General features: G+C 33.0%; 3 protein-coding genes across 9 annotated transcripts in view; 1 reads left to right on the plus strand and 2 right to left on the minus strand.

Annotated features, from left to right (window-relative positions):
• LOC127873462 (uncharacterized) overlaps positions 1-1561 on the plus strand; it is a 211531-nt gene extending 209970 nt beyond the window's left edge. For 2 of the 4 annotated variants that reach the window (XR_008046164.1, XR_008046165.1), the window contains one exon: positions 380-1552. Coding sequence is in view for 1 of the 4 variants with exons in the window: in XM_052417345.1 (XP_052273305.1) it covers positions 70-202; positions 380-381 (135 nt within the window). In the remaining 3 variants the exon portion in view is untranslated. Of the gene's footprint in view, positions 1-69; positions 203-379 lie in introns of all 4 variants that reach the window. The other 2 variants (XM_052417345.1, XR_008046163.1) reach the window with 2 other exon arrangements.
• Positions 1-13707, minus strand: part of LOC127873458 (uncharacterized) — a 185126-nt gene extending 171419 nt beyond the window's left edge. Inside the window, exons 1-2 of the mRNA XM_052417339.1 lie at positions 13282-13707; positions 12720-12981 (exon numbers count right to left, since the gene is read on the minus strand). Coding sequence (XP_052273299.1) covers positions 12720-12852 — 133 coding nt within the window. The 5' untranslated portion in view covers positions 12853-12981; positions 13282-13707. The remainder of the gene's footprint in view (positions 1-12719; positions 12982-13281) is intronic.
• The window catches only part of LOC127873452 (uncharacterized), a 209543-nt gene extending 183761 nt beyond the window's left edge, over positions 1-25782 (minus strand). The window contains exons 1-11 of one of the 4 annotated variants that reach the window (XM_052417327.1): positions 24998-25777; positions 24437-24697; positions 24015-24299; positions 23619-23900; positions 23029-23340; positions 22596-22892; positions 21252-21356; positions 20951-20981; positions 20639-20685; positions 19624-19745; positions 18419-19417 (exon numbers count right to left, since the gene is read on the minus strand). In XM_052417327.1, the coding sequence (XP_052273287.1) occupies positions 19229-19417; positions 19624-19745; positions 20639-20685; positions 20951-20981; positions 21252-21356; positions 22596-22892; positions 23029-23340; positions 23619-23900; positions 24015-24299; positions 24437-24697; positions 24998-25481 (2415 nt within the window). In that variant the 5' untranslated portion in view covers positions 25482-25777 and the 3' untranslated portion in view covers positions 18419-19228. Of the gene's footprint in view, positions 1-18418; positions 19418-19623; positions 19746-20638; positions 20686-20950; positions 20982-21251; positions 21357-22595; positions 22893-23028; positions 23341-23618; positions 23901-24014; positions 24300-24436; positions 24698-24997 lie in introns of those variants that run through there. The other 3 variants (XM_052417328.1, XM_052417330.1, XM_052417329.1) reach the window with 3 other exon arrangements.

The raw sequence follows: 25782 nt of genomic DNA on the forward strand, positions 1-25782 counted from the left end.
CAGAGGTCACGTGAATGAGTTTCAAACTACTTACAATTATTATAACATTGACCAACATGTAAATTTTAGGCTCAAACAGCTGAACAGAATGAACTGGTGTACGCTGACAAGTCAGGTCAAGTCAAGTCAAGTCAACATTTTATTAAAGAAACAGAGGCCTCCGGCCCAAAATACATATCATGCAATGTACAGGAAGTTGTGTGTTAGTGGTATTATTCAGATGTAAATGTTAGCACATGTATCTAGTCCCTTTTCCAGAATTCATAGGAACGAAAACATACACTGCAGATTTTCTACATACATATCATGTAATATATAGAAATTACAAAGTTACGTCATAGTGATAGTATACAGACAATAAGTCTCTAATCTTTTCCAGAACTCGTAAGACAGGAAAAATACACCACATTGACATCGCGTTTCTAGAGCTGAAACAGAAGAAAGTGACTTAGAAAAACGAATACGTGCCAACCGAGTAAACAAGTGTTAGAGAACTCACCGCATATGTATCAGATGAACACGTCTATGTTAATACATAAGACAGCATTACCTTTAAAGAGAACTCAATCTCTGATATATCAGGTGTACGCGTCTATGTTAATACATGAGACAGAATTACCTTTGTCGATGACGTTGTGGTTTATGTGTTCTTCGCACGTCTGTTTTTCAGCCAAGATGCCTAGGCAATACAGGACAAAATGTATACAAAACAAACTTAAACAAAAGGAAGAATTAAAGTCGACGTCGCCACACTGATTTTAATGACACATTTGATAATGTTTAATCTAGTGGAAGTGCGTTGTTATGAATACTCCGATTCCGATTTTATTTATGTCATACATGATAAAACACAGGTTCATCCAATAACGAATAATTGTTTTTGCCTTGTTGTGCACATGTATTGCTTTGAGTGTGAAACGCACACAAACTTATTTTTTTTCTTAAAAGTAATGTGAAAAGACGATTTCATAGCAAATCCTTTGAATTTTTCTTATAAATCTTTTATCCTCGTTTTCTTTCATATTAATACTTTGTATTCGATTTTGGATTTTATTTTATAGTATGCTTATGCATAACTTCAAGACCTTAAATACGTCTGAAAAAATGTGAGAATGCAGCCAAACAACATATTTTTAAATGATTAACATTAAGAGAGTGAACGACTTTATAATACATAATAATTTATAATATATAAATCATTATTGTATGTTATTAAGACTTAATATTAACGCGCAAAGGCACGATTTACAAGCATTAAATAATTAGCATCCCATTTCATGCTTAAGGATTTGAAAGAAAGGCACAATTAGACAATAGGAACATGCGCTCATACTGATCAAATGCTGCTTTTTTACAATTGTTTTAACTTTAATAATACATTATTTTCAACGTGTTTTCACTAGTTTTTATTAAATATCGATATGTTTCTGTTTTGCATATTGTAGTAACCCTTTTCAACGAGAAGTCGAGTTCAACGTATTTGTATATCACAGTTGAAAACATAAGGAAAAGGCAAATATCTTTTAAGACAATCTCATTTTCTTGTTACATTTTCTACTGTCAGAAAATGACATCATCATTTGCCACAATATTTGAAACCTTTCTTTAGACTTCAGTTTTTTGGCAAGTCTAAATGAAAAAGACATTATAAATGGATATTACCATAAAATATGAAATCAAAGTTATAATTATATAATTTGACTTATTCATTAACTATGTAGGGTTAAAACTCACTCTCAATCAGACATTTTAGTTCCAAACAGTTCTTAGTTAGAAGAAAAAACAACAACCACAAAAACAAAAACAAAAATAAAACAATTAAAACTAGTTAAAATACAGGACTTAATGCAACTCAAAGAAAGAAAGCTATAGTAATACTATAAACTCGTCAATATGAGAAAGTGCACATACATTCCTTTTATATTACTGTAGATTTAGGTAAGCATACACGTTTAGTATGAAACGTTCAACTTTATATTTCTAAATATTGTTGTGAATAATTATTTAGCAATTCAATTAATGTTACCAAACGCAGTCACACATTACTTCTTTCTAGACGCGTGCAAGTCATGATGAACGTAAGTGTGTACAATAATAGAACGATAAATAGAAAATTATACTTCAACATTTTTAGAAGATAAGACTTCCAGTTTTTCATATTTTTGGATATGCCAAATGCTGTATAACGCCAGAAGCTAGTACAATGTGTCGCATCGACTTTAACAGAAATTGGTTGTGCGTCTATGCCTAAGCAAGAGAACAAAAGGCACAAGGTGCTCATTTGAAATCCCAAGGAACTTACTTAGTAACTTTTCTTAGCAACTTTTTTTGCAACACATTTTATTTCAAGATTGCAAACAAATACATATAAATTATGAGCAATTACACAATGATGTAATGCAATCAAAGATGGCATAGGAACATATGCAATACATCTAAGGTTATCTATATAATATATGTCATTTTGTGTTGAAAAAGACATTTAAGAAATATAAAAAAACATTTTCCAGTGTGTATAGATAAACAAGGATTTAAAAATTGTACTAACAGATGGAAAAGGCATAGATAAAATATAAATAGATTCATATAATTATATAGATATGTTCAGTGTTTATAGACAAACAATGATGTATAAGTTGTTATAACAGATGACAAAGGCATTGAAAAACAATAGTAGTTGAATGCAATTTTATTTAATGACAAATCGGTCCTACATTTACTTTTATTTAAATACCAGTATGCTATAAATAGCCATTTAAACAGCTGTAAAAAAACAACTACAACACTAATCAAGTTTAAATTCTATGTCTGTGACACAATTGAATTGCTTGGTTCCCATTCACTGTAAAAGAATTCTAAATTATTTTTTTGAAATTGATATTTTTCTCAAGTTATCATATTCATACTTTGTGTATTTTTTTGCTCCTGCAATGCTTGTAATGCATTTATTAATTTTACTTTTGTAATGTCTTTAATTCAACCTATTGGGATAGTATCTCAGAATATGATGCTCAGTTTCGAATGTATTCAAAATATCATTTTGATACACGTTCTTATCAAGTTTCATAAAGATTTAGAAATAAATGTGGCCACTAGAGTTTGCACAAGATTTTATGTTAATTTGACCTATTGACTTAGATTTTGACCCACATTGTCAGGGTTTTAATCTCAAATGAAACCTTATTTAGACAAATGATCTTACCATGTTTTGCGAAAATGTTTCACAAAAAATGTGACCTCTAGTGTTCACAAGCTTTTAAAAAAAATTACATTTGACCTTGCGACCTAGTTTTGGATCCTTTGTAATTCAAGAAGTAATAAGTAATGGCGAATACCGAAAAAGTTTAATGTCCAATAAATGTTATCTCAATAGTTTTCCCAAGCTCTTTCTTTATTTTGACTTGGTGGCCTAGGTTTTCATCCCTTGTGAATCAGTTTCATACTGAAACGAGATAGTTTTAAGACAAATGTTAAGACCTCATGAAAATTGGGCATTACATGCGACCTCTAGATTGCCCACACCCTTTAAAAACCATTGACCTTGATTTTTACCATACGCAGCCAAGTTCGTAACAAGGGCAAGATATTATTGGATGGAATGTTTTGAGCAAGATCCATGAAGATAAGGTAATACATGTGACCTCAGGAGTTTTAAAGAATTTTTACTATAGCCACGTGCGGAAAAAAATGCCCCACATCCGTTTTTTAAACTTATTGTTCTTTCGAACTCAACCAAGATATCACAAGAAAAATTGTTCTGAGTGTATTTGATGATAATTGGTAAGAAATATGACCCAAAGAGTTTCACAAGTTTCACCACAACCGTACAAGGAAAACTACCCCGCCGCTTTAAACGGATCGAAGCTCATTTCCAAACTCGGTTGAAACATTATGGGGAAAAAGTTGTTTAGCAAGTTTCATGAAGACTGTGCAGTAAATGTGAAAAGCGTTTACAATAAGGCCGAGATATTTTAGGGACAACTTTTTTTTTCAGCAAGTTGCATAAAAATTGGGCAAACATGTGACTTTAGAATGATGACAAGGCAAATGTTCGCAAAAGCTCATCGTGAGCACGCTGTGCCAAGCTGAGCTAAAACATGACCTATGACATTGCACCAACCTTAAATAGTTAATAGTAAACGTGAACATTTGTAACAAAATACGCACGTCTTGATAACATGAATGCTTTAAGATTTACACTATATTTTTTAAATAGCGGTCACATTTACCTGTGAAAATTCAGATTATTCAAAGTGCTACATGCGATATTAATCTTTATCGTACAGTCCACAAATAATGTGACCAAATTTCAATATTAAAACTATTCTACCTACTTATTAATATGTTTGACATTTATGCATAATTAATACATTTTAATATGCGTTTCCTAAAACTCAGGGTCGAGTCGGAGTAAACACTAAATAAACCATTTGTGAACACCAAATTGAATCTGATGGTCAAACTTATATCGAAAATTAAGTATGATCGCAATACCAGGTCATTGGTCTTTCATTAACCAGAAACCTTCAATAACCCGAGCAGTCCTGTCATCACACGTTCGAGTTAAAGAAGTTTAACTGTAATGTAAGTGTGTTTAACCATATTTGTTGTCCTCGTAAAGTTGCTTGCTTTTGTTTAGTCTTTTATTTAACTATATTTAGATTCAACTGTTGTTTTAAATATGTAATATAGTTGTATTACAATTTCATACGCTATTTCAATAAGTATTGATATATTATCATAAGAATTGCCTGTTCGTCATTGGGCACTTTTGAATGTATTGAACGTTTTAACAAATGTGAACCGAAATCATGTATTTTGTTTAATCACTTTAAAATGCATCCATAACGTATCAACAAAGTACCAGTTGCCGTTATGATCTAATGGCCATAGAAGTTAAATACATGGCATGCAATATGATAAAAAAACATAAAAGTGGATACATGTTTTCTATGGTGTAACTTGAACTCCAGATTGTATCAACAATCAAGTGTACGAGGAATTGAAAGCCTTACTCAACAGCTTTGGCACGGTTGTGGCATTTATATATAATTTCAGTCTCTTCTTTATAGCAAAGTACTAGCAAGATAATGCCATGGATTGTTACGTTGCTAACATCGTCATGCACACGTGGCTTTGAGGAAGCTTTTAGTAAGTGGTCTTTAATTGTAAATCTTGATACCACTTTGTTGTAGCCTATTGTGCTCTCTTACACCAGGCGCAACCCGTCCCATTACTTACTAAACACTATCACGAAACAGGATGGATAGTGTAAAGTGTTTAAGCATCATTGAAAATAAGAATAACGGAGTACTTAAAAGTTAAAATTTCCAAATGAACAGCAGCAGAACAAATGTCACTAGTACTACATGAAGCGCTTTCCAGGCTGAGGGAACTGAGAGAAAAAGAAAATTAGTAACCCATTTTGTAGTTAAGTTATGAGATATGAGCATATTATGCAGAAAGTAAATAAAGTCAACATAAATATTCTTTTAATTAGCAGGTTAACACGATTGCTTTATTAAAAATGAACGTATAGAATACAGTATAGATCGGTCTTGATTTTTTAGCGTTTGATAAAGGAATAATGGAAATGACATTTAAATTTCTTCCGTCCTACGTCATAATGGCCATGAATCAATATATTAGCCTTTTATGCCCCCCGAATCGAATGAACGGGGGTATATGATTTTTGGCCTGTCTGTCTGTCATTGTATGTGTGTGTCTGTGTGTCTGTCACAAAACTTTAACCTTGGTCATAACTTGTGTAATATTGAAGATAGCAACTTGATATTTGGCATGCATGTGTATCTCATGGAGCTGCACATTTTTTGGTGAAAGGTCAAGGTCACCCTTCAAGGTCAAAAGTCAAATTATATGACTTCAAAGCGCCGCAGTAGGGGGCATTGTGTTTCACAAGCACAGCTATTGTTCAATTATTACATTGGTATAGGAATATTGAAACTTAAGAAACATAATCACACGTCAAAATCTTGTTAACATCAACTAGTCTTACACGAAAAAAAGGACAATACACATATCACTAAACATTAGAAAAAAGTGATATATGTTGGGACAGCGTTTATTTGAACAATGATTCATATGATTATCTTTGCTAGATAAAATGCATTGTAAATTGTAGTTTAAATTTTCGCGCATGTAGTGTCGGGTATGGTTTAGGTGTAACAATTTAATGTTTTGATTTCTGGACTACTATGTCATATTGTATGACCAAGACATTTAATACTAGTTAATAAGCTGCTTGTGAACGAATCAAACCAACTAGATTAGAATGAACGCTATTCTGGCTTTTTTTCCCCGAATGTACGCTTCGGAAAAGCAAAACTTCGAGGCTGATTAGGAATACTAATTTTGAACATTAAACAATTACATATATGCTATTGTTTTGATGATTTCTAATCATATAATTACTGTTATAATTAGGAAATAAAAATACATTCAATCAATTTATGTTTTTCACGCGTATATTTACTCAAAATTGTTTTAAGTGGCAGTTACCTTTGAATTAAAGCGATTAATTAAAATTAAAAGAAAAGCTTGTCCTTAATCAAAACTCCGATAGTGCAATCACGGAAAAGAACAATAAAACAACGCAATGACATTTACCCGGGCCCCTTGTTTATGACACCTTACAAGGGATATTGACACATCACTATTGGCAACCTCGGAGCAGACGGAGAGGGGACACATGGCTTCTGCACTGACGGACGCGTGATTACAAAAATACTGGTTTTGGGGCGGCGATTTTTGGGGATTTCACATTTTATTTATATAACGACGACTAGCCGAAATATTGGGGTGCGGTCGCCTCCCCTGCCTCCCCATTACCTACGCCCCTGCAAGCACGTTACACTTTGTTTTATATAGAAAGTAAGTACATTTATGCTTTTGCGCCGGCAAAATGTACTGATCATTTTCGTATCAATATGGATACATTTTCACTAGAAAACACACCGAACACAGTGCTCGTAAATCATCGGTAGAAATGTAAAAAGCAACGGGAAATACCAATAATGCTCAAAAACCATCTTCAGATGACGGAAATAAAAATTGCCCTGTCCACTTTTGATGAGAATAATTCTTTTAATGGCACAATAGGACTTCGAACCCGCCTGTTTTCACTTTATGAAATGCACTTGTCGGATTAATGTCCTCGTTCAGCTACATGTATGTTGATTAAGTAGGATAAAACAAACACGCTCGCGTATTTTATTAATCTGATTTAAATACTTTAAATACTGTAAGATTACAACTGAATCCTTCAAAGCATTTATTGAAAAAAAAGTATAAAATCGTATCTCGTATTCAGTATAAAGTTCAGACCGAATGACTTTGATAAAAAAACTCAAATGGTAGGCATTTAACCCTCCATGGCGGCGATCCCTGTGGTTGCTTGTTTATTGTGTGTTATGTTTTTTTGTTTCGTCAGATTGTTTTAAAATTATTTACATGTCATAAATTAAAGAAAACTATACGGATTATGATGTGGTTTATCTTAAGCTAATGAAGCCAAAGTGCCATTTTGTATATATTAATGCGCCTTGTGTTGTTACAAGCCTTAAGATCAACGTGTATCACCAGTTAGAAGAATTCGACGACGATATAAATATTAAAACACTATGAACTTGTTGTCGATACCTGATTGACTTTTCATTTCAGCTCAAAATACATAAAAAACAAACATGTAAATAAACACAAAATCTTTATACTACCAATTAAATCGCACATTCATTTCATTCATGTATGTATGTATGTAAAATTACGTTATATAAGACAGATTGCATTTACACTTTAGGATAATAAAACAATTAAACACAAAACTAAATTGATTGAAGCTCGAGTTAATGCTAATACTGCATGGCCCCGTTTTACTCAGCTAGGGTTTAGCCTACCACATAACGGCCCCGTTTACATAGGCTGCAGTTTATCCTACCACAAAGTCCAGTTTTACAAAGCTGCAGTAATGCCTAACATATTAGAGCCCCGTTTCACCTCGCTTAATTTAAGACATCAGGATACCTTTTACTAAGCTGGAGTAACTCCTAGCATATAAGGGTCCCGTTTTACTAGACTGCAGTTATGTCTTACATTTATCAAGGCCCCGTCTCACAATCCTGGGTTAAAGACTTACATATCAGGGCTCCGTTTCATTAATATGGATTTAAGCCTATCAAAATAGGTCCCCGTTTTGTTTCATTGTGCTCTGGTTAAGCCTAACACAGCAGGGCCCTGTTTCTCTAAGATGAATTAAAGCCTTACATTTAAGGGCCCCGTTTCACTGTGCTGTATTTAAGCCTTACATATAAGGAGATTCACTCAGGGCCCCTTCTCACTACGCTTGATTTAAGCCTTACATTGCAGGGCCCCGTTTCACTAAGCTGGGGATACGCCTTACACATCAATGCTCCGTTTCACTAAGATGGATTTAAGCCTCACACCTCAGAGCCCCGTTTCACAAAGCTGAAGTTAAGCCGTACATATCAGAGCCCCGTTTTACTACGCTGGTGATAAGCATACAAAGGCAGGGACCCGTTTCATTAAGATGCTTACGCAATATTTCAATTGACACACAAGTATTTAATAGTTTTGTGCCCAGCGTATATGGATTCTGGTAATATACTTATAAAATGTTTAAAACTCGTTTACAAGAATTAAGATTGTACTTTTATCTCGCGATATAGCACAAAACAACGACATGACATATAAAGTTCATTTAATAAATTAAAGTGTCCATTTTGTAAAAAGTCTAAGTAAGCAAGTGCAACAATTCAATATTATTTACAGTGCAGTCACTCTTGTCTTTTATACAAACATTACTTATTCAACGGCAGGAAAAAGACGAAACGAGTATATATATTTTTTAACTTAAAGTATCTTATTATTTTAATAAATGTTCAAATGAAAATTCATTTTCTGTGTATATTTTTTTTTTAAATATACCGAATGATTGTCGTCTCTAATTTTTTTCGCGCGACCAGAAGGATTTTTATATCATGGATGGACAGAAGCTACCCAAATGACAAAATCTTAAGTCAATTTCTCCGTAAAGTCCATTAAATTACAAATTTTATCAATCTCCAAACAAGCTGCAAAAATTACAAGCAAATATGAACGCTGATTCCAATATAGTGCTAATATATAGAACGAGCTCCATGGACACGAGAAAGAAACTTAAAGAACAGTGTTAACATATAAATAAAAATAAGTGGCACACATGGACAAAAAGAATATTGTAATTATATCTACAAATTCGAGTCAAATTAATGTAATTTTCATATAAGGAATACATGTTATTACGAAGCAATGTGATTAAGCAAACAATGAAGTCCATCAACTATATCAGTAATTCTTGCTCTCAGTCACTTCTTTTATAACCGAACACAAACTTCTTTCATACTATGACTCAAACAGGGACGTGCACGAACTTCTTCGTAAAGGAACTTAAAGAAAAAGTGAAAGTGGATAATACACATTTGAAATATGTATTAAATTGAACTAACTGGCCACATTGGATGAAATGAAATCCAGAATAACGACAAACAAGGCATCTTGTCTGTATAAACGTTAATAAAAGACTTATCAGAAAGTATTCTTTATGAATCGTTAAAGTCTCTATAACGCTCAAAATCAACGAAAATTTCGTGAAGTGCTTCGTAAAATAAAGTTCACATCTAAACAATCAGTGTTCCTTATAGCAATAGCCACAATTTCAACGCTAGATGTGGTATGATTACATAGATTTTTGTAGATGCAAAATGCTCGTTTTTATTTATTTGTGACCACAATAAATTCCCTGTTAATTTCCTGCGAATATATCTATTGATACGACACACGAACACTAAAATGGTACCATGTAAAAACCATAATAATAACGAGCATTTTGTACCCACACACATCTGTTTTACCAGACCACATCTGGCGTTGAAATTTCGACAATGACCATAAGGAACATTGAATTTTAATTGTTAAGCTTTATTTTACGAAATATTGTACGAAATTTTCGTTTATTATGAGTAGTAATGTTAATGGCAACATGAGCATATACTCGTAAAAATGTACCTTTAAAATGATGGCGTAAGATAAGTATATTACACATTTAAACATGGCATAAATACAAACATGAGCCACAGTCTATTGCTGGTGCAATCAAGATATTGTATTTTCTGCACTTTATTGGACTATTTTAAAAGCAAATCAGAAAATCGAAGTATTTAAACATCGAGTAAATAGATGCCAAAAGATGTCATTTAAACTTGCATATGACATGCACATAAGAAAGTAAAATCAAAGTACGCTTATTATTTTATTTTATAAGTACATCTTTGTATAAACTGTGTCTTCCGTTACTTTCACAATCGGGTCATATGAGCCGTCTTGAAACGCAACACGTGTCTTTTTAAAGATCAATACTACTGAACGAGTAAACAACTGTAGGGAGTGTCACTTTTAATCTAATGTTGATACACTCGCAAACGTCTGATGTCTCTTGGTGCGCAGTCTGCCATGTTGATGTTACCATACTCGGTGACTTCTGCCTTGTAGGCCCTGAACTCTACGTACTGGGTGGGCTCGTACTTCTTGACAGTCGGGCCAGGGTGTGGGCCTTGTTCCAGAAACTTGATGTCAAGGTCCGCATACACCAAAGTCACACTTGCACCTGTGGATTCCTGAATTAAATAGAATAAAGCGGTACATAAGCAATACAAGCACGTTTATAATAATACATCGTCTGTTTATAGACGTGTATGACATACGATAGATCTAAAGAGCGATAAATATAAAGCTTCGGTTGACGCTCCATTGTTTTTCATCAAACAAAGAAGTTTTAAACAAGCCGATGGGACTTTTGTTTATCAAATTGGAAATTTGTTTCGTGTAAAACTTATGTTGTGCAATGAACCCTAATTATTTAAATACAATATTCTAACCTATCATTGCGTTTACAAATAGGTCATTAAAACTGAAGTCAATGCATACAATAATTCACCTCGATGGGAAACTTTGCTCTTCCAGATTCTTGCGCGTTGGCGCTTTAATCACTGTCAAAGTCGTCATCATCGTCCGACATAGTGTCTGCAAAGTTTACATATTAATATTCAGAAAAGCATTTGCGGAAATGTTTGTTTAGCGAATATATATATATTACATTGGTTGATATTGTCCTGATCATGCAATAATGTATACTAAGTGCTCTTGAATGAGAACCTACATTTCGCTCAATGAACACGTAGCTCTGATTTCATTAAGAAATCTCACACAAAACAGTGGCATGATGTGTGTCGGTACTAAATGTTTGATTTGTATTAATTTGCTTAATCTTTTTCAAAATTTAGTAGAATGTGATTAAAGTGATAATAACTTGAATATAAATTCACAGGATGTTTCCTAGTTACAGTAAATTTTACATAACACGATTAAATCGAGCTATACTATTGCATGTATTGCATATGTATAGGTTTCGCTGTATTTGTCATTACCTGCTTGATCAATGTCGCGGGCCCTTGTTGGTGCTCGTCTACAGGCTCTAAAGCATCTAAGAAACATGGTAATAGAAGTGAACGCATGGCTATAATATTTCTATTTGCGTTAAAACCGTAAAAAAAACATTTTTAATAAGAAAAAGTTGATAATCATTTTTAAGTTAAGGAAAAATTGTCCCCATACCATTTGCATTTGAAGATGCAATGGGTAAATATAACAAATACGTTAACTTACCCTAATACTCTGTCTTTTGATCTTTTATTTCCTGGAAATAAAGAATAACTCAAATTAGAATTCACTGTACACATGAATCCGAATTGTTATTGTTTTAAACGCATGCAAATATCAATACAACTGAGTTTATCGTTTGTACAACTGTAAATATATGGACTATGGTTTTGTAGACACTGCCGTTTGAATAAATAGTTTACATACTTTTAACGAGAATGAAAAAAGCAGCCAACGCAACTATAAATACTGAAGTAAAAACCAGTGTGTAGGTCAAAGCAGAATCCGGCGCTCCTATCGACTGCACCGTATCTACAAAAATATATGTTATATAAAAAACACACACACGCAAAAAACAAACGGCTTCTCACGCAAGCACTTGAGATTAAGATAGAAGTAAATGTAGCAATAGTCACGCAATTATGTGATGGTTGCCAATGTAAGGAACCTTAATGAACTGCAAGTGTATTTATAAGCAAGAAAGGTACATATGTAAAGATCATTTTTGAATGACGCTACATTGACAATAATATTAATAAATGCTAAAATACATTTTAAACACTTTACCGAGTACGATCAAAGTAGCACTGTCGTTGAAAACAAAGCCGTTTTTCTCCATGAAGCAAACAATAGTACTATTGTGATGGTGTTTGGTAATTGAGCCATTATGCGGCCTGTATTGTTTCACTTCATTTCTTGTGTCTATTATTTGCTCAAAGTCCACGTTTTCAGAGCCAATCCACATTGCTAACATGCGTCAATCTGTGGAGCACGTGAAGTCCTCGCCTCGATGGACACACACGCAGCGGCCACACTCTTGATTAGTGCAGAGAGGACCTACGCCTTTGTCCGCTGAAGTGTAAAAATTTAAGTTAAAACATACGTATACTGTTGAAAAGAAAGGCAAACTATATTGTTATCAGTTAACTCACAAGGCATACAATGTTAAGTTGTACTTCAAATCGGCAATGGCTGGAAATGTAACATACCGGAAACTACTGTTGCGCTAATGTTCATAGGAGAATCTTTATGGAAGTATTCTAAAAAGAGTGTTCTGTGGTTAGCTATTTTTATCGTAAAAATTATTTCCTCTTTAATTTGCATCGTTGACGTTTCCACCATATCGATTTGACCACCATTGGTGTATTTGCTTCCGATCCTGAAAACCCACAGGAGGATAAAAAGCAATCTGGGCACTGTCTTCAGGCTGAAAGGGGTCGGACAGAATGTGAAGAAGACCTTCCGTGCGATCTGGAAGAGAACAAACAAGCATACTGTCACAGTGTGAGTGTGCGCGCGTGCGTGCGAGTGAGTGTGTGTGAATTGTACATGAATGCTAGACCAGATTATAGAACGCCCTTAGACTCACATTTGAACTTTTCTCAAATCATATATCAAAAATAAACATAAACCTCGAACCATCTAGGTTATAAATAAACAACAATTTATGGGATAAAGATTCAGTTGCATTACAATGTTACTAATAATGAGCAAAAAATAATAGAAAGTAGAACAAACGACAAAGACGCCTACAGTTTTAATTATAATTACCTTTTATTGTGAGGTCAACTTTGTTGGACTCTGTATTGCTGTATTTGTAAAAAACAGCTGAATTATTCCAGGTCTTGTTGACATTTCTAATCTCCATAAAGAAAGCTTTTCCGTTTTCAAATGATCGTATTGCTCCATGCATTTCCTTTTTCGACACTGTCTTTTCTAAATAAGACTTGCAATTTCAAGTTATCAATGTCCGTTACAAACGCGTGATAAAACGGGATTAACATCAGTGTAATATTCCCGCCGACAAACACTGGATTTCTCACTGATAAATATCCCAGTGCGTTTTCTGTTCTGGCAGGATTAATCAATAATAAAAACACTACACATGTACTTTGAATTGCATAACATGCCCTCATTTCACGTCGAATTATAGTCGTTGTGGCAAACATGCAATAGTTCGCCCCACACTTTAAACGTGTTATGCAAATAACGAATGTTACAATTGAATATAATGAAAATAATTCACACCACTTCATTCGACATAATCAATGCTATTGATCTTTACGAACGTTTGACGGCGAAAATAATTGTATGCAGAAAGATTATCGTATGGTTGTTTCAAGTTGTCTCCACGTGCGTGTTTCAATTTAATACCAATCAACGTCATATGATATAATAATCAAAGCGCTGTAGGCACTGAAGGCATGGGGCTAGATTTAGTGTGCTTGGGAAGAAGTAGTGTCCGAATTTCTCCCTTTGTCCGAATTAATACGGATTGACCCTAGCGGTTGAGTGCAGAAGCTCAGAGACTGTAAGAAAAGACAATATTTGTGTATATTCTACATTGTACAAAGGACGGTGGATGACTACACAATACTGGTGGTGTGAACGATAACCTTTTAATCAACTCTACAGATCTGGTAGAGGTTCGTCTACATAGGCGGTGAATATATACAACAGCAACAACATGACCGCAAAAAAACTGTTATTGTTGGCGTTAAATAAATCACTTTCAATAGCCTTATCATTACATAATTAACAGATCAGGGAAACACGCATACTTCCTTTGTAATGTGTAAACAAACGACTAAATTGACTTACTCTGATAAAAACTGTTGTACAGATGGTGAAATTTGTCTTATGTAGAACTTTTCGCGCTCGATTTGCGCGCTCGATCTGCGCGCTCGATCTGCGCAGTGAAATACCATATCCGGTTACTTCGTCTATTTCCGTGCATTTTTGTTGTCTTTTTTTTATTTTCTTTTTTCTGGAATGTCTTGTTAACGCAAAACAAAATAACAATATTTTAAAATATGTTTATAAATACCAAATATAATGTCTTCAAAAAATGTATCAGAAAAAAATTCTTCTTAATGTCTATGTAAACACTCGTATCTTTTCGGCCGAGACCGTCAAGTGAGGAACTTATTGTCGCATGAATATGTAAACAATAAAAACTATGTCGTAGCCAATGCTTAGCAATTTTGCTTCAATAATATTTGTTTACACTTTTTATAACATTGTTATGTTATATAGTGATGTTCTTTATTTACAAAGCGGGTTATTGAAATCTCCGAATATTTAATTTTATTGCGCATGGATAAAGTGGTAAATCGGACTTTTGGGAATTTGGATTTTGGCAGCCAGCCAATTCGGATAGGCTCAGAAATTTGTATCATTACTATGGCCTTGGGGCTACGCCCCAGGCCAAAAACGGCTGCTATTAAGCGAGTGCCGTTGATTACAACAAGTAAAAAGCCAGTTGGTATGATACTATATTTTTCTGTGCTTACTCTTTTTCGTACTTCATGCCATAGGAAATAACGACACTGGTTTTTGTTTCATTTTCTAAACAAATTAATTTATGTTTACCTTCCCTTGATGAATCGGGCACAGAAGAAAACTACTCAAACAACAACAACCGTCGATAGGATAAATTAAAACAATCTGAATATCTGAATGGGCGTATTTTAAGATATGTTCAAAGCTTGTTCATAAGGTTCTCCATAAGTATACCGGGCATATCTTGAGTAGAAAAAGGTATGCACTCCGCTTTTCACAGTAATCCAAGTTAATCAAAACTTGCCCACTTTAAATAAACGATTCGCTACATTAAATTAACAATCAAATAATAATAATAATTATTATAATAATAATAATAAAAAATAATAATAATAATAAAATATAAAAAACTAATAAAAGTAAAAAACAAGTTTCTATCGAAAGATAATTATAATGTATAAAATTAGTACAATTCAATGTTACATGTCTGGACAGATAAAAAACTTGTTTTGGTGTGAATCTGACAATTAATTTGGGTGTTGATAAATCATAATAAACGAGTTAAACATTACTTTCATAGCTTAATATTCTTTGTCAATGTGCTTTATTTCTAAAATGCATATATTTTAAGTAGCATGCTAGTAAAGTGGTGGATTTTGAACATTACATTAATATTTTTCACAATTGTTACTGAAAATACATGGAGTTTATTCATAAGTATATACACAGTGGCAGTCTGGGGTTCAATTAATTACGGATTCAGCTTGCCTTCATTTGAGAAAGATGAAGGGAATTAAATGTGTTTGCAGAGGAAGTGCACACTTTAATACAATATTGAAGACTTAAGTTAAAGTTATTTGCCAATACATTAATGTCCGGGAGGTAATATTGACTTCATAGCTGTATAAATTACACAAACATTACTTATCATTTGAAAATTCACGTTTTGGATATGAAATCTTATGTACCTAGGAACTAGTTATTATAAATATTATATTCTACTGGAAAAAACAACATCAATCGCTTCTGCATTACAGTTTGTACATATATTAACGTTATTGGTAATATTTTCTATAGAATTAGTATCCTTAAGTTATATGTTCCGTCTACTCACAGTGACAACATGTACAACTCACGTAATTCAAACCCAGAGATATGAGCTAACTATTTCTTAGTTGCATATCTATCCGTAGTATTGACCGTCTTAATGAATACATACGAATTTTGGAAGTGAACAAATAACAAAACACGCATGTGTTATATGCCAACCTATAGTTAAATGTGTATTTTGGCCATTACAACGAAAACTGCATATAAATCGGCATTGATTTGACAAAAAATGGCTAGACTTTGCTCCCTGAAGTAAACGGTATCATGGACAATAGTTCTCATAATCGGCCTTTATGATTGGTTGCTAAGGTTTGTTACTATGAACATGTGCTTGTTCTAAAAATAGTTTCGTAATGGAAAAACGAAACTTTTGCTTATGTTGTTCTAATTTTTTTTTATTATTTTATAAAAAAGCGGCATACAAAACATTTGATAAAGCTGCTATTAATTCATAAACAAACGAACATAATTGTGTGTTACGTAAATTAAAAATCATAGCATCAATCTGTCATAAGCATGACCTACTTTCCAATGAACACCGTAAATCATAAGAAGATCGTCGCAATAGTCACGGGTTATCATCAAATAAATTTAACCTCTAAAAAGTGAAAAAAGATTAACTTTGCAGCACTTCTTGACGTGTTTTCGTTAAAGTCACGATACTATGAGAAGGGTCCGATACTCTGAAAATAAGGGATACAATTATAACTTTAAAACACATCCCCTAATCGTTTTAATAGATTTTCTATAATTCGAGCACTATAACCTTAAAATTTGCGCGTCACTATTTGCCATTCATACTTTCAGTAACAGTCTGCATGAGTACATTTACATATAAACCGAATGAAATTATTTGAATTGCTCGATTAATTAATTTATAATATCTTTCTTAATAAAGGAATGCTTTTTGTGTATTACCTCCCTTGATTTGTTTAAGTATCAAAATGAAAATAAATATAAAAAAATCTCTTACTGTCTAGTTTGACATTTATATTTATTTCTCATTTTACTGATACAATGCATGGTTTTATCGTCAAGGCTCGTAGTTCAGATTTTCTAAGCCTCGCAAAATAAACTTCGCTTCATTCGGCACCGACCTAGTATTCTCTATTTATTGTCATAGGTTTGAAAAAAAAAGTAAAAAATTACAATATTTTTTATCATCCCTTTAGCCCCTTTTTAACCCTTTAGTTAAGTATAAAATGACTTAAAACATTTAAATGTTGACAAAACCATATACATCTTAACTGCCATGAAGAGTAAGGTTAAATTATTCAATTAATTGGGTAAGAAAAGATGTGTCCCTGAAATCCAAGGTAAATATATAATATTTGAAACACCCTCAATACATGGTATTAAAAGTAGGGTGGTATTATTCAAATACAAATGGAGAAACGGTATTCGTTAATTAAAGGCACTATGCGAAATATGTTTTTAGTCAAATGATCCAATTGGACATTGGCTCAAGTAGCTTCTTTTATATGTATTCATGGACAAATAAATCTTCGCCATTAAAAATATAACATCGTATAATCATTAGATTGCATTAACAGTAAAAGATATTCCCTTAAAGGGGCTTGTTCTCACAATGTCGTGTACATATAACGTGAATAACAATAATAGTGAAAGGGTTTAAGTCTAAGAGCAAGCGGGAATAGGACACTTAAAATTCGTAGAGCGGCTTTGTTCTTAACCATTTATATCCTTACCAATGCACAAGGAAATTAAGGTTTATGTAACAATCAAAAGTATACTGACAATGTGAAGACGGAAAATCGGTGGTTCATATAATGTAGTTTCAAGTGTAGCTAAATAATTGACTTAAGAAAATAAAGTATAATCACAACGGTTTGTTTATAAATAATTAAGAACGTTGTTTTAGACGAAGTTTCAGTACCTCTTTTCGTTATAAGCACAAACAAATTTACTGTCATTAATACAAAATATGAAAGAAATTATTTTTACATCGATTCGAGCAAAATCAACTCTAGGGCGAGGTACCCTACTCCCAACTCATCAACTATACAATGAAAAACCAAATCCTATTTGCCGAGATACAATATATGCAATATATGCATACTGTACTGTCCAGCCCTTCAAAATTGGGGATATCTACTCAGCTACCGCCAGACCACTTGTAAACTACACCACACACAACAAGAGAAGAACAATTTACACACATAAACACAACTGGTGACCTCGGCATAATCAATGCAACAATATGGTGGTTTAAATTGGTGGTTTAAACAGTGTGTAAGAGCGCCAAAATCGCACATTAGACCCGGATGTAAGCACACAAAATTTAAGAGTTTATTACATTAATATGAAAGCGTCATTATTCAAGAAAAACATATAATAAATGTCAAATTAAAATACCATTTAATTACACAACGGAAGTATAAAAAGCAGATATGCATTATTCCTACAAACAGACTTACAGATAAAAAAGCAAATAATAGATGTTGGTCAGATATATACATATTAATCATGACGTACACAAATAGATACAAAAGAAATTGAAATGTCAGCTGCAGCACCAGTAGGAAAACATCAGCATACCATGCCGTTCTTTGTATGAAAATGAACCAATTGTTAAACAGAGATAACACAACAAATTTAAAGTCAAGACACATTTATGCAAAAAAAAAAACATACGAAAATGATTAAAACTGGAATGAGTATGAGGTTTTGGATCCCTTAAACCGGTTAAAAAAACAATGCTTTGCTTTTACGATACACCGCGGCTTTATTAATGATTTTATGTTAAACACCCTATTTTATGTTTTGTCTTCAATGTAGTTAATTGGTCAATTGCCTTAAATAAAAGACTAGCTTGAAAGAAAATATATCCTGATAATGTTTCTGGAGTTGAACTGTGTCTTTACATTTAAGGTGATCCAAATCTCACACTTGGCCTATAATTATTTACAAAACATGTAGGTGAAATAAAAAAAGACATTATAAAATCGCGATTAAAATTTAAAAAAAAAAAGAAATAAAACAGATTATAAGCAATTGTCTTGGAAATATTGTCTTCCATATCCGCTTTAGAGACGACGATATCGTTTGGCTTGAATGTGGTGGATTTAATTGTTATCTGTTAGAATTATCTCAAAGCCGTGTATTTTTGTTCAGGATCACTACTAGATCTCTTCAGATACTCATACGGCAAGGCAGTAGAATGGCACGTGGATGTGCATTGTCCCGGTTGGTTAAACGCTGAGTTTTCATTAACTCGGTCTGATAAGCCCCGTGGCGTTAAATGATTTGGGTTATGCTGTTCATCCGGGGAAACCTATGATAATTAAACAGAAATCCATTATACTAAATGTAAAGGTAAATTGATGAGAGGGCTATAATTACAATTCATTTCACAACTTAAGGTGTACAAACAACGGAAATTTTTAGTGTCTTAAAAATCGAATTATGTTTAACTCAAGCATAATACTAGAATGTGTCTTCTTGATTTTTATAAGTATTTTCGTTTTTGGTTTACAGTACCGTAACCTGCTGCCGAATCGTAGATTGATGTAGCGCATGTGCGGTTTGAAGGTCTTCGATGTCATAGTAATGATGTTCAAAAGCTGTCATGATTTCCCTGTTTTCAGGTAATGCTTCTGTAGCTACAGCATTAAAAGATACTATTAAACAATTATTGACTTTAAGTAAAGGAAAACAAACATTATCTGAGTTAAATTAGGTGCTTCCGAAATTTAACTTTGTAACCGAAGACGTTGAGCATTTATGAAAAAAAATATTCGTTTCTTTACTCAATTTTCTTTTCTGCAAATTAAAATTTACTCCATGATCCTAACGGTATTCAACTGACTCTAGTTTGATTTCTGTTTTATCATACGAATAGGATTATAACATGACTATGATATACCTACATGGTATATTACTAAGAAGAATAACATTATTTCGATGGAAACCATACGGTTATGAGATAAATAATAAGAAGAGGAATAACATATTAACGGATAATTATTCGCCAACAAATACGAGACCCCTCAACAAGACAGGTGCCTTTAAGTAAACATTTAGATGAATGTTCACATTATGAACCAAAATTTAAAATATTTCCATTTAATAAGCTATTTCCGAACAATATTTCAGCTAGGTTAGCCAAAGAACAACATTTTATACATGTATTTAAACCCCAATTAAATTTCATTTGAATATTTATTGACGTTATGACGTCATAATTGATATGACGTTATCTCCATGACATTTTGACGTTGTAATATATTGTATTATGCCCTGATGAGCTGTGCGAAACGCGTTGGCTATATCAATATATATTTAAAATCCCAGACACGTGGTTTTACTTTTATTATATAATATTCACAATCTGGATGATAACATTTTACTTATATAAATATATATATATTTATTTATTTTATATTTATATATATTTTTTTTTTTTATTTTATTTTATTTTTATTTATTTATCTATTTTTATCAATCTTTATTTATTATACATATATTTATATATTTCTATATTTTTTTCTATTACCTGGATCATTATGGCTGAAAACTTGCATACGCGTGACGTCTTCTTGTCTGTTTATTAAACATATTTAAAAATATTTAAAAATATTATGTCTGGTTTACGATATAAATTTGTTGAAGCTCCTTTATAAACTCAATCTGTTATTATGGCATGTTGTATTATAGATTCTATTGTACACATTTAAGTTATCATACCTTAATTTACAACATATGTATTAAGAATATTATTATATGTATACAGTTGTAATTTCATTCTGATAACATATAGATTTTATAATAACTGGAGTTTAAAATAATCTTGATACTTTAAACTTACCGTTCAGTAATAGACCTCGAAGATTTAAATCCTGAAATGAAAAGATGACAGCAATTAAGACTATTTGGAAATGTATGTTTTATATAGATATTAATGATCAAAACGCAAACCATGTGTACGAATAGTAACACAATCTGCATTACAATTGATTATGAAATTGTAAATATATTCAGAATTCAAATCGTCGTCTGTATTAAAAATTCAACTATCTAACTACTTCTTCAGTTAGTATTTTCTTGCTAAGAAGTACATAGAAAGTAAACAGTCATGCAGTTGATTTTCAATGTTTTTTAAAACTTACGTTTAATGATGCAGGCTATCACAATTACACTCGTTATTATCACAGAAGACCCAGCTATTGCGTAAATTACTGGATGAAGTTTGTTGTTAGTCGTTGGGCATGTATCTAAATGTAAAATGTCTTATATAGGTAATCAAAGGTGATATATTCACAATATAAACTTTATTTAGGGCTGCAGAATTTTCGATTTTTTGTTTAAATTTTAATGATAAGATAACGCTTTCTTTTCTCATTTTGGGCAGCGTTTATTATATTTATTTATTACGTTATCTGTTCAAGTGTAAAAGTATAAGTAAAGCAAAGTTATAGCATAACGTGTCATTATAAAACGCGTGTGTGTCTGTTTATAAAATAAACGTGACTTATCATTAAGTTATTCAATCTTGTCCTTCAGCAATTCATATTTCCACAATGATTGGTTCAGTTGTCCAAACTTAATACTAATATTTGTAAATGATCGATTGTTCATAATCAATTAAAAATGTAACAAACAATATTTAACATGGAACTACACATGTCAGAAAGGAAATACACACAATTAGCTCGTGTTTTAAATTTCGTTTTCTTTAATGTAAAAAAAAAGGTGTAGTTTTACCTGTGAAATAAATGACATTGAATTGCAATTTAAAAACTAAGTCATTTTAATGAATGTAGAAACAGCAATATAATATTTTGAATATTAAAAATAATCATATAACAAACAAAAACCACGATTAAAAAAGAGCACCTGTCGAGTGAATGGGACCCGAGACATATTGATGTAAATGAATGCATATGACCTATACGCCACGAAAGCATTTTACCATTGTTAAAACTAGTTTCATGTTATAGTTTACATCAAATTACGGAAATACTCGAAGACCGCCCGTAACGTTGAAAATATACGAAACAATGCGAAATTAAACGAAATTATTTAATAACAGCTTAAAATCCTTAATTCATTACCATAAGTGTCAATGATTTGATAGCATTATTACACAATAATTAAATACCTCTGATCGAATAAAATTAAGGAAATACGATATCTACCCAGGTAAGAATATGCCAATTATGAAATTATAAAAACCAAAGTCAACATAGGCATTCAACTTTTATTTAAACTAAAGTGAGTCACCCTTATAAGTACTCATCAGGGTAAGAAAGTAGGCATTCCTTTGCTGTTCATCGATGTCATTACATTCCGCGTGACATACTATACTATTTTAAGAGGAGCTTGCAGATACATTGCTATGTGGGTTAGAAACGTAATGGGTTATATTTACATTTCATTCGTCGATTATTTAAAATAATTCTGATAAATTTGCGGATCTTTCAAGTTTTGTTTTTTACAAAACGCATGCTTACTTGGTGTTTGGAGAATGTAATCCTCTTTAAGGTGTAGATTGAACTCCTCACACTCTGCATAGCATGTAATACGGTGTCCTAAGGAGTTGGCGGAGACATTGACATGCAGCAAAGACACTGTTTCTGTCATATTTGATGTTTGGAGATCGATAGTTTTAATGTCGTCTTCTTCTGTCGTCCAATTTAATTTACACTGTGTATTTCCGTTGACCAATATACATCCAATGTAGAGCTGATACCAAGCTTCCATATGTGCAGGGGTTTGTGGGTAGAGTATAATTAGTCCTAAAGGAGGATCTGCAAAATAAATGTCATGTTAATTTCAGTAAATTTTAATATTTTTATGTTTAATTTACCAACAGTTTTAAGGAAAACATTTAAATAGTTTTAAATGAGCAATGTTATGTCTTGTATGTATTACTATAGTTTTTACATTTATAGTTCACCGTTTTTGTCGTCGAGAGCCCAGAATCGTATTGACCGTCCGGATACGTCACTAAATATCTGCAGGTAATGTTTTTATTGTTCCACATTCTGTCAGCCGACTTAACTGTAGCAACACTTGTATAAGTTCGGTTGGTTGTGTCCTTCATATTATGCTGAGACACGTCAGTGAGTTTTTGACCCTCGAGATACAGCTGTAGAACAGGAGGGGGTCTCCCTTGTGATATTAAACAGGTTATATTCACTGGATATCCCTCTTTTAATTCTGGTAGAAATAGTTCCGGTTTTAACTTTGGTGGTACTGTAAAATGGTAATAAGCAGCGTGTGAATCTCAATACTCTAATACAATACAAACATGTTTGGTGGCAAATGCAGTTTTACCAATCATATTTCAATTTATTTAAAATGTGTACACAACGCAATAAATTTATCCAATTTTTACATGAATGGTCTGCACCTAACTTATTAAATACCGTATTTAAATGTTCACATTGTATTGTTGTAAGTTTCACATATTGTATTTAAACTTTATCTTTACAGTTTATCTCGTACAATATTGCAGTATGAACGTTTCTTACCGTAAACGTACACGATTGCATAAGCATTAACCACCTCTTTGTTGTCATAAGACGCTGAACATTTGACAATGGAGTGATGATCTTCCTCTCTGATCGTATAATTCACAGTGGTATATGTGGACTGGCTGTCAGTTTGTGTGCGTTGTAGTCGTAATTGTATGTTTCCGATCCAGAGGGAGACATTGGTGCTATATGTTATGCAGCTTATCATGTCTCCAGGTCTGACACACAGACAATTGAAACAGTTGTCCACACTGCATTGCGAACTTAGCACTGGACGACCTGAAAGTTTATGTGCGATTGACGACTGATAAGCATAAGCTGATTTAAATGTTGTAAATATGTATAATATGTATATAATATTAATAAATGCTGAAATATTTTAAAACAATTTACCGAGTACGATCAAAGTGGCGCTTTCGTTGAAAACAAAACCGTTTTTCTCCATAAAGCAGACAATAGTACTATTGTGATGGCGTTCGTTAATTGAGCCATTATGCGGCCTATATTGTTTCACTTCATTTCTTGTGTCTATTATTTGGTCAAAGTCCACGTTTTCAGAGCCAATCCACATTGCTAACATGCGTCCATCTGTGGAGCACGTGAAGTCCTCGCCTAGATGGACACACACGCAGTGGCCACATTCTCGATTAGTGCAGGGAGGACCTACGCCTTTGTGCGCTATAGTGTAAAAAGTGAAGTTAAAACATACGTATACTGTTGAAAAGATAAGCAAACTATATTGTTATCGGTTAACTCACAAGGGATACAATGTAAAGTTGTACTTCAAATCGGCAATGGCTGGAAATGTAACATACCGGACACTACTGTTGCGCTAATGTTCATAGGAGAATCTTTATGGAAGTATTCTAAAAAGAGTGTTCTGTGGTTAAATATTTTTATCGTAAAAATTATTTCCTCTTTATTTGCATCGTTGACGTTTCCACCATATCGATTTGACCACCATTGGAAAATTTGCTTCCAATCCTGAAAACCCACAGGAGGATAAAAAGCAATCTGGGCACTGTCTTCAGGCTGAGAGGGGTCGGACAGAATGTGTAGAAGACCTTCCGTGCGATCTGGAAGAGAACAAACTAGCATACTGTCACAGTGTGAGTGTGCGCGCGTGCGTGCGTGTGAGTGTGTGTGAATTGTACATGAATGCTAAACCAGAATATAGAAGGCCCTTAGACTCACATTTGAACTTTTCTCATATCATATATCAAAAATAAACATAATCCTCGCACCATCTATGTTATAAATAAACAGAAATTTATGGGTTAAAGATTTAGTTGCATTACCATGTTACTAATAACGAGAAAAAAATAATGGAAAGACGAACAAACGACAAAGACGCCTAAAGATTTTATTATTATTACCTTTTATTGTGAGGTCAACGAAGTTGGACACTGTATTGCTGTATTTGAAGAAAACAGCAGAATTATTCCAGGTCTTGTCGACATTTCTAATCTCCATAAAGAAAGCTTTTCCGTTTTCAAATGGTCGGATTGCCTCATGTATTTCCTTTTCGGCACTGTCTTTTCTAAATATGACTTGCAATTTCAAGTTTTCAATGTCCGTTAAAAACGCGTGATAAAACGGGATTAACATCAGTGTAATATTCCCGCCGACAAACACTGGATTTCTCACTGATAAATATCCCAGTGCGTTTTCTGTTCTGGCAGGATTAATCAATAATATAAACACTACACATGTACTTTGAATTGCATAACATGCCATCATTTCACGTCGAGTTATAGTCGTTGTGGAAAACATGCAATAGTTCGCCCCACACTTTAAACGTGTAATGCAAATAACGAATGTTACAATTGAATATAATGAAAATAATTCACACCACTTCATTCGACATAATCAATGCTATTGATCTGAACGAACGTTTGACAGCGAAAATAATTGTATGCAGGAAGATTATCGTATGATTGTTCCAAGTTGTCTCCACGTGCGTGTTTCAATTTAATACCAATCAACGTCATATGATATAATAATCAAAGCGCTGTAGGCACTGAAGGCATGGGGCTAGATTTAGTGTGCTTGGGAAGAAGTATTGTCCAAATTACTCCCTTTGTTCGAATTTATACGGATTGACCCTAGCGGTTGAGTGCAGAAGCTCAGAGACTGTAAGAAAAGACAATATGTGTGTATA

The sequence above is a fragment of the Dreissena polymorpha genome, chromosome 3 (genome assembly GCF_020536995.1).
Source record: "Dreissena polymorpha isolate Duluth1 chromosome 3, UMN_Dpol_1.0, whole genome shotgun sequence".
NCBI classification, from domain to species: Eukaryota; Metazoa; Mollusca; class Bivalvia; order Myida; family Dreissenidae; genus Dreissena; species Dreissena polymorpha.